The sequence below is a fragment of the Quercus suber genome, unplaced genomic scaffold, assembly GCF_002906115.3.
Source record: "Quercus suber isolate HL8 unplaced genomic scaffold, Cork oak 2.0 scaffold_432, whole genome shotgun sequence".
NCBI classification, from domain to species: Eukaryota; Viridiplantae; Streptophyta; class Magnoliopsida; order Fagales; family Fagaceae; genus Quercus; species Quercus suber.
Genome location: NW_027069883.1, coordinates 266,898 through 280,073, shown reverse-complemented (window position 1 = coordinate 280,073; position 13,176 = coordinate 266,898). Strand labels below are relative to the sequence as shown.

Below are 13,176 nucleotides of genomic sequence, written 5' to 3'. Positions count from 1 at the left end.
CGGAAAAAAGCTACCTCGTCCGTGGAACATCGAACACCTGAAAAGGTATTACAGGGAATGATCCGTGGCCCCATTGTAAGAAATTACCATAGTTTAATGCCACATTTCCCATTAAAGCAAGTTATTTATATGCATTGTTTTCTGCAAGTTATATATTTTGTATAAGTAGTTATTCAGGATTCCATCAGTAATCATCCAGCATTTCAATCATCTCGTTCAAAGAAATCATCGTATTCTGATGACCTTTAGCGAAATTAAACAATCATTCGTCCATATCAAAAAGACGATGACATCCTTCGATAGGATTCACATCGTCCAGATCAAAAAGACGAACTCAGCGGAAATGCTCGCATCATTCAGTTCACAAAAGGAATAAAATTCCTCGAAGAAGAATACACATCGTCCAGATTGAAAAGACAATGAAATCCACACCGGGAATAAAACATTGTCTAGATCTAAAAAGACTATGAAATATATTCAAAGGGCACACATCACCCTAATAATAAAAGAAAATGTTGGAGTTTTCCAAGTAGACACACACCGTCCGAGTAATCTACCACTAAAATCGCCCAAGTCCACAGAGGGACAAAGGAAATTTTTCAAGAAACAATGAGATAATTCCAAATCAAATTTTTCCAAGTATAAAAGAAAAGAAATTTCGCAACAGATATGGAAGAAAGCCACAAACATAACATAAATATATATACGCCAGAAGATGCAGATTGTTCAAAAGAAAGAAAAGAAAAACCCTAAAACATACGGGGACCAAAAGAAATGTTTTCATCATGACAGCCCAAGACACATAGGGCGCACAAAAAAGAAAAAAAGAAAAGAGAGTACATTACATAAAAACAAGTTATTGTGCTGGAACATTGTCTCCACCTTCGTCCACCGCCGGAGGGTCCTCGCCTGAAGCCATTGAACCCTGAGCAGTCGAAGCAGCCTCGTCCGCTTCAATTTCTTTATCAACAGCTTCGAAATCTAGATCGTCTAGATTGACCCCCTACCTGTGCTTCACCATGTATCTCCTCAGCAACTCAAAACCTTTAAAGTACCACTGGAAGAGGATGGTGTTGTATTCGTCGGTCGTCTGGAAGGCAAGGACGGCCTTAGCCACAGCTGCTTTCATCTTTTGTCCCGCAGCGGCAAGAAGCTCGTCCTTCTGCTTCACTTGAGACTTTTCAGCTTCCAGCTGCTCGGTCAGGATTTTGACCTGCTCCATGGAGGTATTGTGAGCATCCATTGTAGCGATCAAATCCTTTCGCAAAACTGAAGCCTCGGCCTCCAGAACCTCCACCTTTGAAGCAGCCATGACGGCTTTCTCCTCGCACGCCAAAAATTGTGAGGTAAGGTGCATGGTCTTCCCCAGTACCTGTGGATAAAAACTTAAGTTAAAAAAAAAATATATATATATATATATATTTAAGGTGCATGGTCTTCCCCAGTACCTGTGGATAAAAACTTAAGTTAAAAAAAAAATATATATATATATATATATATATGTATATATTTTGGAGAATGACGAAGACAGCCCAAAAGATACTTGTACGAGCTTGTGCATATGCTGGTTCACCATCTGATGAGAAGGCATAAGCGAAATTTCCCTTTTCTCCTCAGGAGTAAAGAACTCGTTTGCCCAGGCAACGGCGGCGTCAGCATCCTCCCAAACAGAGGAGCCAACCTTCTTCTTCCCCTTTTTTCCTGTCTTTTGCCTCTTTGGAGCAGGGGCCTCTTCAAGGGAAATTGCTGGGGAGCTGTCCTTGCCTCGTCCAGAGTAGGGGTAGACGAGCCCCTCTCCGTCGTCTCTCTTTCTCTTTCTTTCGCTTTCTCTCTTTCTCTTTCAATAAACTTCAGAGTCTTCTGTCCAATACTCGAAAGGGGCTCGTTCTTCTTCCCCTTGATCTTCGCGTACATATCCTTGTTAAATTTACTCGTCATCTCTGCAACAACAAATGAGAAAGAGTTAGAATAATAAAGAAAAAGAGGACGATCCTGTGCATCAGAATCACTTACGTTTTCGTTGCTCTCGATCAATCGCTTGAAGGACGTAGATCGAAGGCTCAGGTCCCAAGCAGTGACGGGATAAAGTACGTGGATCAACGAGCTCATCGAAGTCGTTGATCGTCTTTACGTATCTAATTGCCTCCTGAACTCTCTCCCTAAATTGGCTCTTCAGATCAGGACGTTCTTTCACTGCACAAGAAGGGAACCATTCAATGTTGTAAGGACGAACAAACAAAACATCCATGAGGATGGAAGAAGGTGAGCATAAAAGACGAACACACCAAGACGAGGGTTTCCTACCGTCGCAGCAACCTGGGAACATTCCCCTAAAAATCATCTGACAAAGTCTCCCAACCGTCTCCAGACACGAAGAAGTATCTTGACTTCCAGTAACGGAAGGACGAAGGGAGGTCAACTATTAGACGGGATCTACTATCCCAAGGAACAAGTTCGTAATACCCAAATTCCCTAGACTCTTTCAAACGATAGAGATGCGTAAGCTCGTTCATGGTTATCATTTCTCTATCTGCTATGATCGTCCAGATCACCATACAGCTTATGACGATTCTCCAGGAATTGGGCATGAGTTGCCCAGGAGCAATCTGTAGGTGGTTTAGGAGCTCCATGATAAACGGGTGGACGGGAAATCTCAGACCGCACAGGAAGGCCGCCTCATAAAAGCAAACCTCACCATGGGCAAAGGTGCAAGCTCTTTCCCCCTTCCTGGGAAGACGAACCCTGGTTTCTACGGGGAATTGAAACCTATCCCTAAATTTACTGAAAACATCTACGCCCAAGTGACACTTTTCCTTGAGGGCATGGAAGGTACGAGGGACGACAACGGAATTGGAGGGTATTGACGAGGGAGGAGGCACGGAGGTAGCTGTGTCCATCACAGCCCCGTCCGCGGCCGCACCAGAGGACGAACCCCCCTCAGAACCAGTAGATCTCACCACGGAACCCATTCTTTCCCTCCTAAGAACCCCGCGGGTGGATTTGAACCAAGAAAGCGACTGCTGTAACAATGGGTATAAGTCTCTCAAAACTAAATCTAAGCCACTCCCCCCTACCACAAAATCACTGGATTGTGGGTACCGGTCACCGGAAAGTTCTAAAAGTCCCCCCAAGCGAGCAAAGAAAAAGGTAATAGAAGGAGAAATACTCTTAAAAGCAGTATAATCTACCATTAAGAAGGGACATGTGCATTTCGAAAAAGGAAAGTAAACAAAAATATATAGATAGCAAAAGGAAAGAAGCAAAGAAGAAGGGATACGCACCTTAAAAAGAAAAGGAAGAAAATCTGAAATCGGAAAGGCAAAGCAGCAGCGGCAGAAGACACAGAAGAGACAGAAAGAAAAAAAAAAAACCAGAAGAAGCCAAATAGAGATAAAGATGAAGAAGTTAGGAAAAGTAGAGGTTAAAGTTTACCTTGGAAATCGCGGGAAACCAAAAAGACATTCGCCGGAAACGATGCCTCCCCACTGGTCAGAGCTTGACACGTGGCCACAGAGTATGCCACGCCGCCACAAGGCAGTTAATGCGGAGAACACATTCCCAAGCACCAAAAAAAAAAAAAATCGTTTTGTCTTCCCAAGACCGTCCAAGGTTACGGACGACCTTGGAATGGGGGGGCAGCTGATGGGTCCAAGAAATGAGTTAGATCGTCCATCCAAGAAGAACGATGCATAAGGACAATCTCATTACCATCACAGTACGAAGGGAGCCGCCTGATCAACCCAACCAAGGACGGCCGTTACGACTAGCTGCAATAAACACCAATACCGTTGAAGGTGCGCCGGTTAACTTAAAACCTGGCACAAGCGTTACGGACTCAAGCAATAATGCTCCCATAATGACGGAGCCAACGACTAGAAAGACACTGAAATAACCTATATATACCCATAAAAAAAATCCAGAGGGGGTAAGAAAAATCACACCACTCTATTCTCATTTTAGTTTTCTCTACTTTACTCCGCTTGCTAAGTTTCTCTAACTTTATCATCGGAGGCGTTGTGGGTAGCACCCCACTGGTGATTCTTTCTCTTTTGTTGTATCCCAGGGCTGATACCAGCAGTGGACGATCTTTATTTGGACGAACATCTTGACTGACGATCTCAGCATCATCAGTAAGGCAAAGAAGTATTTTCAATAATAGGTTTAAATTAGAACCAATAACAATTAATCACCTATAATTTGTTGTGAAAATGTTGCTTTTAAATTCAAAACTTATACACACACACACACACACATTTACACGTGTGTTCAGAGACTCTTTTATTTTTTTAGGCACTATTATAATTTAGAAATATTTTTTTATTATTTTTCAAACAAATAAAAATGATACATTTTAGAGATAAGTAAGAACTGTAATTTCTTTTATTTTTTTGAATTCAAAATGAAATTTGTTATTTGATATTTATGACTTATTCCTAAATAAAGTTACCCTTCATTAATGAGGGTATTTTTGAATCACATAAAAGAGAGTATTTTTGAACTAAATAAAAGTCTAGCTGAAATGGGTATTGTAGGGTAAGGGCCCAAATTTGTATATTGGGCCTTGGGCCTTAGCCGATGACGTTGGTTGATCCAAGAATGGATAAATAGTAGTGAGAGTATCAAGTTCAGAATCCCATGAGTAAAATGCAAGCAGAGAGGCTGGGAAAGGTGGTCTGAGGAGGAGTATCTCCTCGGATGAATGGAGCATCGATCAAAAGTATATCCTGTCGATCAGAGTGGCCTTCCAGGAGGTTCTACTGACAGGGGCGTGTATTACAAACATACAAGAGGGATGGGAGCTCAGAGGTATCAAGGGAAAAGCTACTGCCATCGCATTGAATGCTCTGCATCTAACTTTTTTGCCGTATTTATGTGGATAAGACCGCTAAACAGTGCTGCCTAGGCTATCCAACTCACAGAAAACCAGAGAGGGTGTCCGATGGGACAAACACTCAAGTAATGGCCTGGATGATCAACAAATGGAGGTCCAAGATTATGAAAAGAGGGATATATAATGCAAGGGACCCCTGAAAAAAGGGGGATCAAAAAAGAGAGAGAAAAAAGAATGTAGCAATCAAAATTGTATTAAGAATATGTTCAATTGGTTTATATTAGAACTTACCTCATCGGACTGTGCCAAGAGTGAATCTATTTGGTTTATATTAGAACTTAACTTTTTAGCCGTATTTATGTGGATAAGACCGCTGAACAGTGTTGCCTAGGCTATTCCAACTCACAGAAAGTTAGAGAGGGTATTCGATGGGACAAACACTCAAGTAGTGGCCTGGATGATCATTAAATGGAGGGCCAAGATTGTGAAAAGAGGGAAATATAATGCAAGAGACCCTTGGAAAAGGGGGGATCAGAAAAAAGAGAGAAAAAAGACTTTAGCAACCAAAATTGTATTAAGAATATGTTCAATTGGTTTATATTAGAACTTAACTCCTCGGACTGTGCCGAGAGCGAATCTATTTGGATCAATTCTTCTTACTTTCGTTTTATTATCTTTTAAACTCATTTTAGTCGTTGTCCAATTCATTAGGGCCTAATTTTTTAACCAACTCTCAACAAATTTATTGTACTGAGCTCACCGGGTCTTTATACCTTTACATTTTGGGTTTGGGCTCAAAAACGTGTCCCTACAGGTATTTTTGAACCACATAAAAGTCTAGTGGAAAAAGGAAAATCCTCTTATATAGTTAAAAGAAGAAAATCCTCATATATATATATATATATATAGTATAGATAAAAAAAAAAAAAAAAAAAAAATCCCTTTTACTCTCTACATAATTTATATTCTCTACACCATTTAAAATATAAATGTGTCAAAGTTAAAGTCTCCAAAAATAAACTTCACATACATAAATGCTTAGGCCGAATAAAATTTTTATTTTGTATAAAAAAAAACATAATAATAATAATTTCAATTACTAAATTAAATCAAAAGCATAATATTCATAAAAAATAAAATAAAAACAACTTCAAAGATAACCCAATTTCGAAAACTGTACAGTATCCTAATTTTTTTTTTTTAAATTCCACAGTATCCCAATTTCAATCTATATAAACTAGCAATATATAATTAATTCCTCCTATCATAACTAGCTAAAGACTAAAAAACGTCGCAGTCCCTGGGTTTCACCAGCTTCCCTGACCCGGAGGCACTGCTATATGACGGAGAGAGAGAAACAACCAAACCTTCGCACCAAACTGTGATATAGTCACTCCCTAAATCTACAACTTGTCCACTTCCAGTAGCCGTGAATTTAAACCCAGTAACAAGCATCACATTGAAAGTGATTGAGCCAGGTGTGCCGTCCACGTTGATGTCACGGAGTGCCCCTCTGTCCACGTAATCGTCTCTGGTGGCGAACGCAGCATCGACAAACGTCTGGCTAAGCCTGGACTGGTTGAAGGCAGGGATTCGGGTCTCGGAATTGAACCCGGATGCGTGAAAGAGCGAGGTTTCGTAGGAGATGGTCATCCAGTTGTTGGGGTTATAGATGGAGAACCGGGTGTTCCAGTTTCCGGTGACGGAGGAGTTGGAGTCGAAGTAGGAGAAGTTAGAGACGGAGACTGAGTCGACTCGGAACTTTGGCAAGATAGGGCTGTTTGTTGTGACGAGGAGGTCAAAGAANAATAGCACAGCCTTGAACATCTTATCCCTTTTCTTTTTATGACTTATCGTGTTCAATCTATGATCAGTATTAGGCTGTGATGCCATCATATAGTTACTTTATTTGAATTTTGCTTATACCATTTTGTCATTGGACAGACTGGTGGTCTGAGCAATAGGCAGAAGGAGCGCAAGAAGAATCTGCCTATGGCAGCAAAGAAAGCCAGGTAGCAAGGTCTCAACTAGAGAAGAAAAAAACAACAGCGTGCAGGCAAACAGTTTCGTGGGAGGAAAGCGTGGAAATGACTGGAAACATTTATCACTTTCCTATACAATGTTATCTGTTATATTTTTTGAATGGCAATTATATTATTTTGCTAGTTTTTCCCCCCTGAGGAATTAGCAAATTATATTTCAAAGAAAATATTACAGCAAGTTAGTACATACTTCAAAAATCTTGCTGGGACAGCTAGCAGCACAAATAACAAATTGTCAGAAATTTATTGAAAATGATCCCAGTTTTTTAATTTAGATCAATACGTGGCTTCTCATATGTCTCAAAAATATCTGTTTACTCAGGCATATTGGAAGTTCGAAATGTAATTGAGTTTTGTGTAGGGCTTAAATTTAGCATTTTAGCAACTACGGTATATCCATTCACAACCCAGTATTTGATTTCAAATGCAACGAGGCATTCGCATTACCAAGTATTTGATTTCAACTGCACTCTGCTGCAATAATTACTACCAGTTACTTTAAGTAACACTCTTATGAACTATAGCTTACCAATTACTCACTGCTGGTGTTTCTGGACTTGCCAAATCATATAACATGCATTTAAAACTAGAGTTGAAGAAATACCATCGGGACAATAATACTAGTAATCTCTCATACTACGATACCTGTCATGTGTTGGAGTTGGCCTAATCCAAATTTATCATGTCAATAAAAATTCCAACTCAACATCATGTTAGAATCACTGTTGTTCTAATTTCACTTATCCTTTCTTAGTTGGGCATGGCTGAGTCTAGCTGCCAGTGGATTGGACTTGTTTTGGGTATGTCTCAATCAGATTCGGATGGGTTTGATGTTAAATTCGATTTCACTATTGATAGTAATGGTTATCTAAGAGCATTTTTAGCACTTTCTATATTTTTGTATTGTTTAACGAGTAAACAATAGCTTTTACCTTTTGTTTATCTACATTTTCAAATACACTTTCTAATAAATTCTCTATCATTTTTTATTCCATTCTTTGAGAAAGAAATAATGAAGAAATAATATTTAAAAGATCACACATTTTCACTCAAAAACACAAAAACCACAGTTCACTGTGCAAAGCCAAGTCATTCACTCCACCCCACTTCCGTCTCCTCCCTATAGCTGAAAGGACATGTTGCCCAAATAGGTTAGATCGGCTTGTGTCTTCTTTATTTATTTGATTAGTTTTAAGTTTATGTTTTGCGCTTTTGTTTGTGCTTGGATTGTGTCTTCTCTTTAGTTTAGAGACATTTGAGAGAGAAAGGAATTGGGTTAAGTTGTTAGCCATTGTGAATGTTGAGAAAGAAATTGAATATTTTAATCGTTTAGTTGAATTTTTTATTCCAGTTAATCCTTTTGCTAATGAACATTAGGTCATTAGACCAAGAGAGTTATTGTTCATTAGCAAACGATTTTTTGCTAAGGAACAGTAACTTAAAGAGTCTGTTAGAGTAACATTTTGTGGGTTTACTCTCCAAGTTAACTTAAAGAGTCTATTAGAGTAACATTTTGCAAAAATCTCTTGTACGTAGTAAGATTGTTGAAACTCCTATCAAGACTAATACACGACTCACTCCTCCTTGACAGTGAGCTACTCATACCAAACTATTTCAAGAGTAGTTAGATGTCTTACTATTAGTTGGGATCAGGATCGGGTGTGGTACCACACCCAGTGCAATTACCCCCTCCCTACTCTCAAAAACTTTTTACCACTTTCACTTTTTTATTTAATTTGAAAGTTGCTTTTTTCAATTCTTAATCCTAGCCATTGGAGAGATTTTGGAGACATAATATCTCTAATGTTGCTCATCACGTCAATCAATTGTTGGCCCCTTATTTCACACTTTGTAAGAGAGTCTCATAGAACAAATGAAAACAATAATGTTAAATATATATCTCTGTTTATTTTCACATGACTAACTTTTCAGCCTCCCACCCTAATTATATGTGGTAGGCAATATCTCTTGCCCTTGTTCATTATATGCATAAGCAGCTTGTTAGCAATCCATCCTATTTATTAAGGGTAGAAATGTAGCCACCCAAGTTAATGCCTTGTCCCCTACAGTCTCTCCCATTTCAAATATATTCTCAAATCTCATTGTAAGAGACAGATAACAATGGAGAAGCACTGAGAGACAGAGAACAAAGGGAGATATATGTATTTAGTATTGGAAATCATATGACGTGGTGGATGACCATTAGAAAATAAGTAATTCAAGTATAATTTTACTCTCATATTTCCTTTATTGTACAACAAATAAATTAAAAAAAATTAACTTTGTTGATGAACAGTAAATAAATTTATTGAGGTGGTGTTCATACTTCATAGATTAAAAAAGAAAATTGGACAACTTGTTGAGGCTAATGCAGGGGTGTTTTTGGTTGAGTTTAGCCAAATTTTTGCTAAAATGAGGTTATGTTAAGGCTGATGCTAGTGCCCAACGTCTACTTCAATCTCTCCACCAGAGCTCTCTAACCAGTTCAGGAGAGCTACACAAGCTTGCTTTGCTGCTCTGTACAAGAGGGTTAGTATTCTCATCTTCTCTTTAAGGCCTTGGTGTGGGTTTCTCAAGGGAAGACTCAATGGGTATCTTCTTAACTAGCTTTAGTCCTGGTTCTCTACTCTGGGCTTTGGCTTGGCTCATTTTGTCCCTGGTTGATGATTTGAGACCTTGTTGAGAAAAGCATTCTATGATTTTCTTTTCCCTCTCACCATCCAAAAATGTCCAGAAGAAAAATAGTTAAATTTTAATAATATTTAAATAAATTGGAGAAAGAGTAAAAGAGCCTGATGTATGTACTTGTGAATATGAAGTAGCTAAAAATGGAAAAAGGTTTGAGTTTTTTTTTTTTTTCTTTTTTGGATTTAAACTAATGAGCATATTGAATACAAATATTGAGATTGATGTGACTGCTTTAAGTTACATATATTAGTTCCCCTGTCATCTCAGAGTTTACTCATTGTCAAAACTACAATGTTGGTCCCTCAAGAATTTATAAAATTCTACTCTTACTATAATTTTATTTATCTTATATTATATGAATTAGGTAAAAGTAAAACTCTGTTTTTTAAATTTTAAGAAATTATAAATTATATTCCAACTAAAACTCTATTAACAAAGAGTTAAAGGAATTTGGAATTAATCAATATATATATATATATATATATATATATAAATAGGTGAAGTTGAGAGAAAATCCAATTAGATTTCAAATTGAAATTCAATTAGAGTCTAATTTTGCATCATATGTCCCATCTAATCTAATTTTTAAACTTTGTGTCAAGTTAGTTAATTTAGTGTAAAAATTAGAATTCAATTATAGTTTAATTTTGCACCACGTGTCTCATATAATGTAAGTTTTTTAATTTTTGTGCAAAGTGAGTTAATTCAATGTAGAAAACGAGGAGTTCAATATAAATAAACCATAAAAACCTAATCATATAAATATACCATGATTATATACGGTCCATTACTAACTAGGTAAAATAATTTGACTAATTATTTATATTTTTATAAAAAAATTATATTTAATTTTAAATGCATCCATGCATTTGCATGGGTTATATGCTAATATATATAAAAGTAGAGACCTTATACGAGAGAGCATAAGGTTTTACCATGTAGCGGATTCCTTGAAATTTTATTTATTTAAGCTTCTAAATCAACAAAGGTTGCATTTATATCAAAGTATTAATTCATTGAATTAACTAATAGAGTAAATGCATATATTAATTATCTATAGTTGTGCATTAATTATTTATATTAAATGAATTTATATGATTATTTTTATAAACTCTATATAAGAGATAATTTTTAGTTGGAATAATAATAATAAATTTAGAATATGAAATTTGTACTTATATTTAGTTGCTTTAACAACAATTAACAAAAAAAAAAAACCATAAAAAATTAAATATTTGTGAATTCACTAAAATTAATCTTAATCCTTTAAATTTCCTAACTTCTTTCAGTCACATGTGAGATATGTGTGTGTGTGTGTGTGTGTGTTAGAATAAATATATTTATTTTGCTATAGCATAATGAAATTTTAATATCATTTTTCTAAGATTTATATGAGAAACAATATTTTTTATTAATATGAGAAACAATTGAAACACTATATCATGCAACAATTGAAGCTCGAACAAAAATGGGAAAAAATTAGTAACACACAATCAAGAATGTAAAAAAAATAAAAAATAAAAAAAATTGAATGATATATTCATTTTTTTTGTAGGCATGAAAAATACTTATCAATATTAACTACCATATCATGCAATCTTAGTGTCTTTCTATTTTGTCTAAAAATAACTAAAGATTGCAATTTTTACAAGGAAATTTCTTGAAATATTTTTATACATTGATAGTTAGGGAATTTAATTCATGAACGTCTCTATTATTTACACGATTCTTGGTAAAATTAATTGAAATATTGAAAAAAACTAATAATAAGTGGATCATTCTATTGTACCCCCTAAAAAACAAAAGGGTACAGTACCCCCTAAATCTGAACCCTTCGTTTAGTATTGTTTTGACTTAGTCGTTGAGGTAATTTTAATGGGTTTTGGTTACTGTTAAACAAGATTTATATATAAGCAAAAAATTACATAATTCATCAAACTTTTCTCCTCTCATGTTTGCTTCTCTACCTCTGCTTGCTCTGTCTCACGTTTCCCTCCCTAAACAAAACCCTCAAATCAGACAACTAAAACCTTATGCTAACAAAATACTAACAAAATATGTATGTATGGAAATACTAGGAATCCCTTAATACTAACAAAATACTGAAAGGAATCCCTTAATACTTTCTAGTTGAGAATGGCTCCTTTTTGAGCATCGATGTCTTTGGGATGCCTTGGAACTGCGCAATTTTGTTTTGCTGTCTCAGTTTGCTGTATGATGTTAACTTTGTTCAAAAGAGCAGAGAAAAGAAAACAAAAATTATTCTACTGTAATATGGAACTTTGGTTAATCAATGATGTTTTTTCACTAGTTCATCTGGACTTGGATATGGTTTGGTTGTTTAGTTCCCATGTATTTGTCTTTGAACATCCATGGTTTTTGGTGTTGATCCTGCACACACACACATATATGAATGGTGGCATCGACCTTGGCCTGGTGTTGGAAGAGGAGGCAGATTATTGGCATGTGTGTGGATGATAGGCCTTCCAATCCATCTCAAGTTGGTCTGTCTTTCAACTGCATGGAAGACCAGCTTGATATGTGGTAACTTTGCTAACCATGCTTAACTGGTCTCAAAGGTTATGAGACAATGGTATATGGTAACTTCACTAACCATACTAAACTGATCTTAAAGGTTATGAGACAATGGTATAGACGTATGGTAGAGTATAAATTGTGAAGTGAAACATTAAGAGTGGGGCAAATAATTTTGGTCAGTGCATAACCAGGTATTTGAATTTGATTGGGGAATCAAATTTACAGCACTCAAAAGTATTGTACTCAAGTGTTACCCAATGATTTTTGTTCAGTGATTAGTCATTTATATTTGTGCTCTTATATATATGCAAACAAGAGCAACTAATCCATCCAGGTCATGGTGCAAATGTCAATCTGACTTAACATGCCAGATTGAGTCTTCTATCTATAAATTGTTTTAGTGAACAAAGAATCTTAAATCTCTATCAGTCATGGCATTGTGCGTAAATTTGTAGCTTATTAACATGGCCTTAATTGGCTCGTGCTGGACTAGCCTAAATGCTGGGGCTTGTCCTGAATTTGTGCTCACTGCTGCCGTGTTGGCTGCTGAATTATGCAGAGAAGCTATGTCAAAAACTGTTTTCTTCTTCCATTTATGATTGTAAACCAATATAGATGTCAGACTGTATTCCATTTGGTTAAGCTGGACCATCACAAACAATTCCAATAAATAAAGACACATTGTAACAAGTATACATGAAAGCTGTACATCTAATTTATTCCAAAAAAAGCAAAATACAAGTATCATATGTTCTTGAGAGAGAGAAAAGCAATATACAAGTATCATGGTTGGTGGTGGCTTTTGCTCATTTGGGGGTGGTTGGTGATGGCTTGCATTTTCACATGTTTTGTCATCCCAAACACTTGAAAATGTTTTCTGTAAAATATTTTACTAATAAAATTTTTTACATTTGAAATTATTTTACATTGAAACAAACAGATTGTAAAACAACATCATCAAGAAATACAAGAGATAGAGAGTATCAAAATTACTTCTAAAATGATTATATATATATGGAGAGAGAGAGAGAGAGAGAGAGAGAGAGATTGAAGCAACTAAAAGAAGACAATGCCATA

General features: G+C 36.3%; 1 protein-coding gene across 1 annotated transcript; it reads right to left on the bottom strand.

The window, feature by feature from the left end:
- Positions 1-6,112: 6,112 nt before the first annotated feature.
- On the bottom strand, positions 6,113-6,724 carry LOC112029844 (uncharacterized). Its single transcript, XM_024062522.2, has one exon. It carries the CDS (start codon positions 6,722-6,724, stop codon positions 6,113-6,115), a length of 612 nt encoding a protein of 203 aa, XP_023918290.2.
- Positions 6,725-13,176: the final 6,452 nt, after the last annotated feature.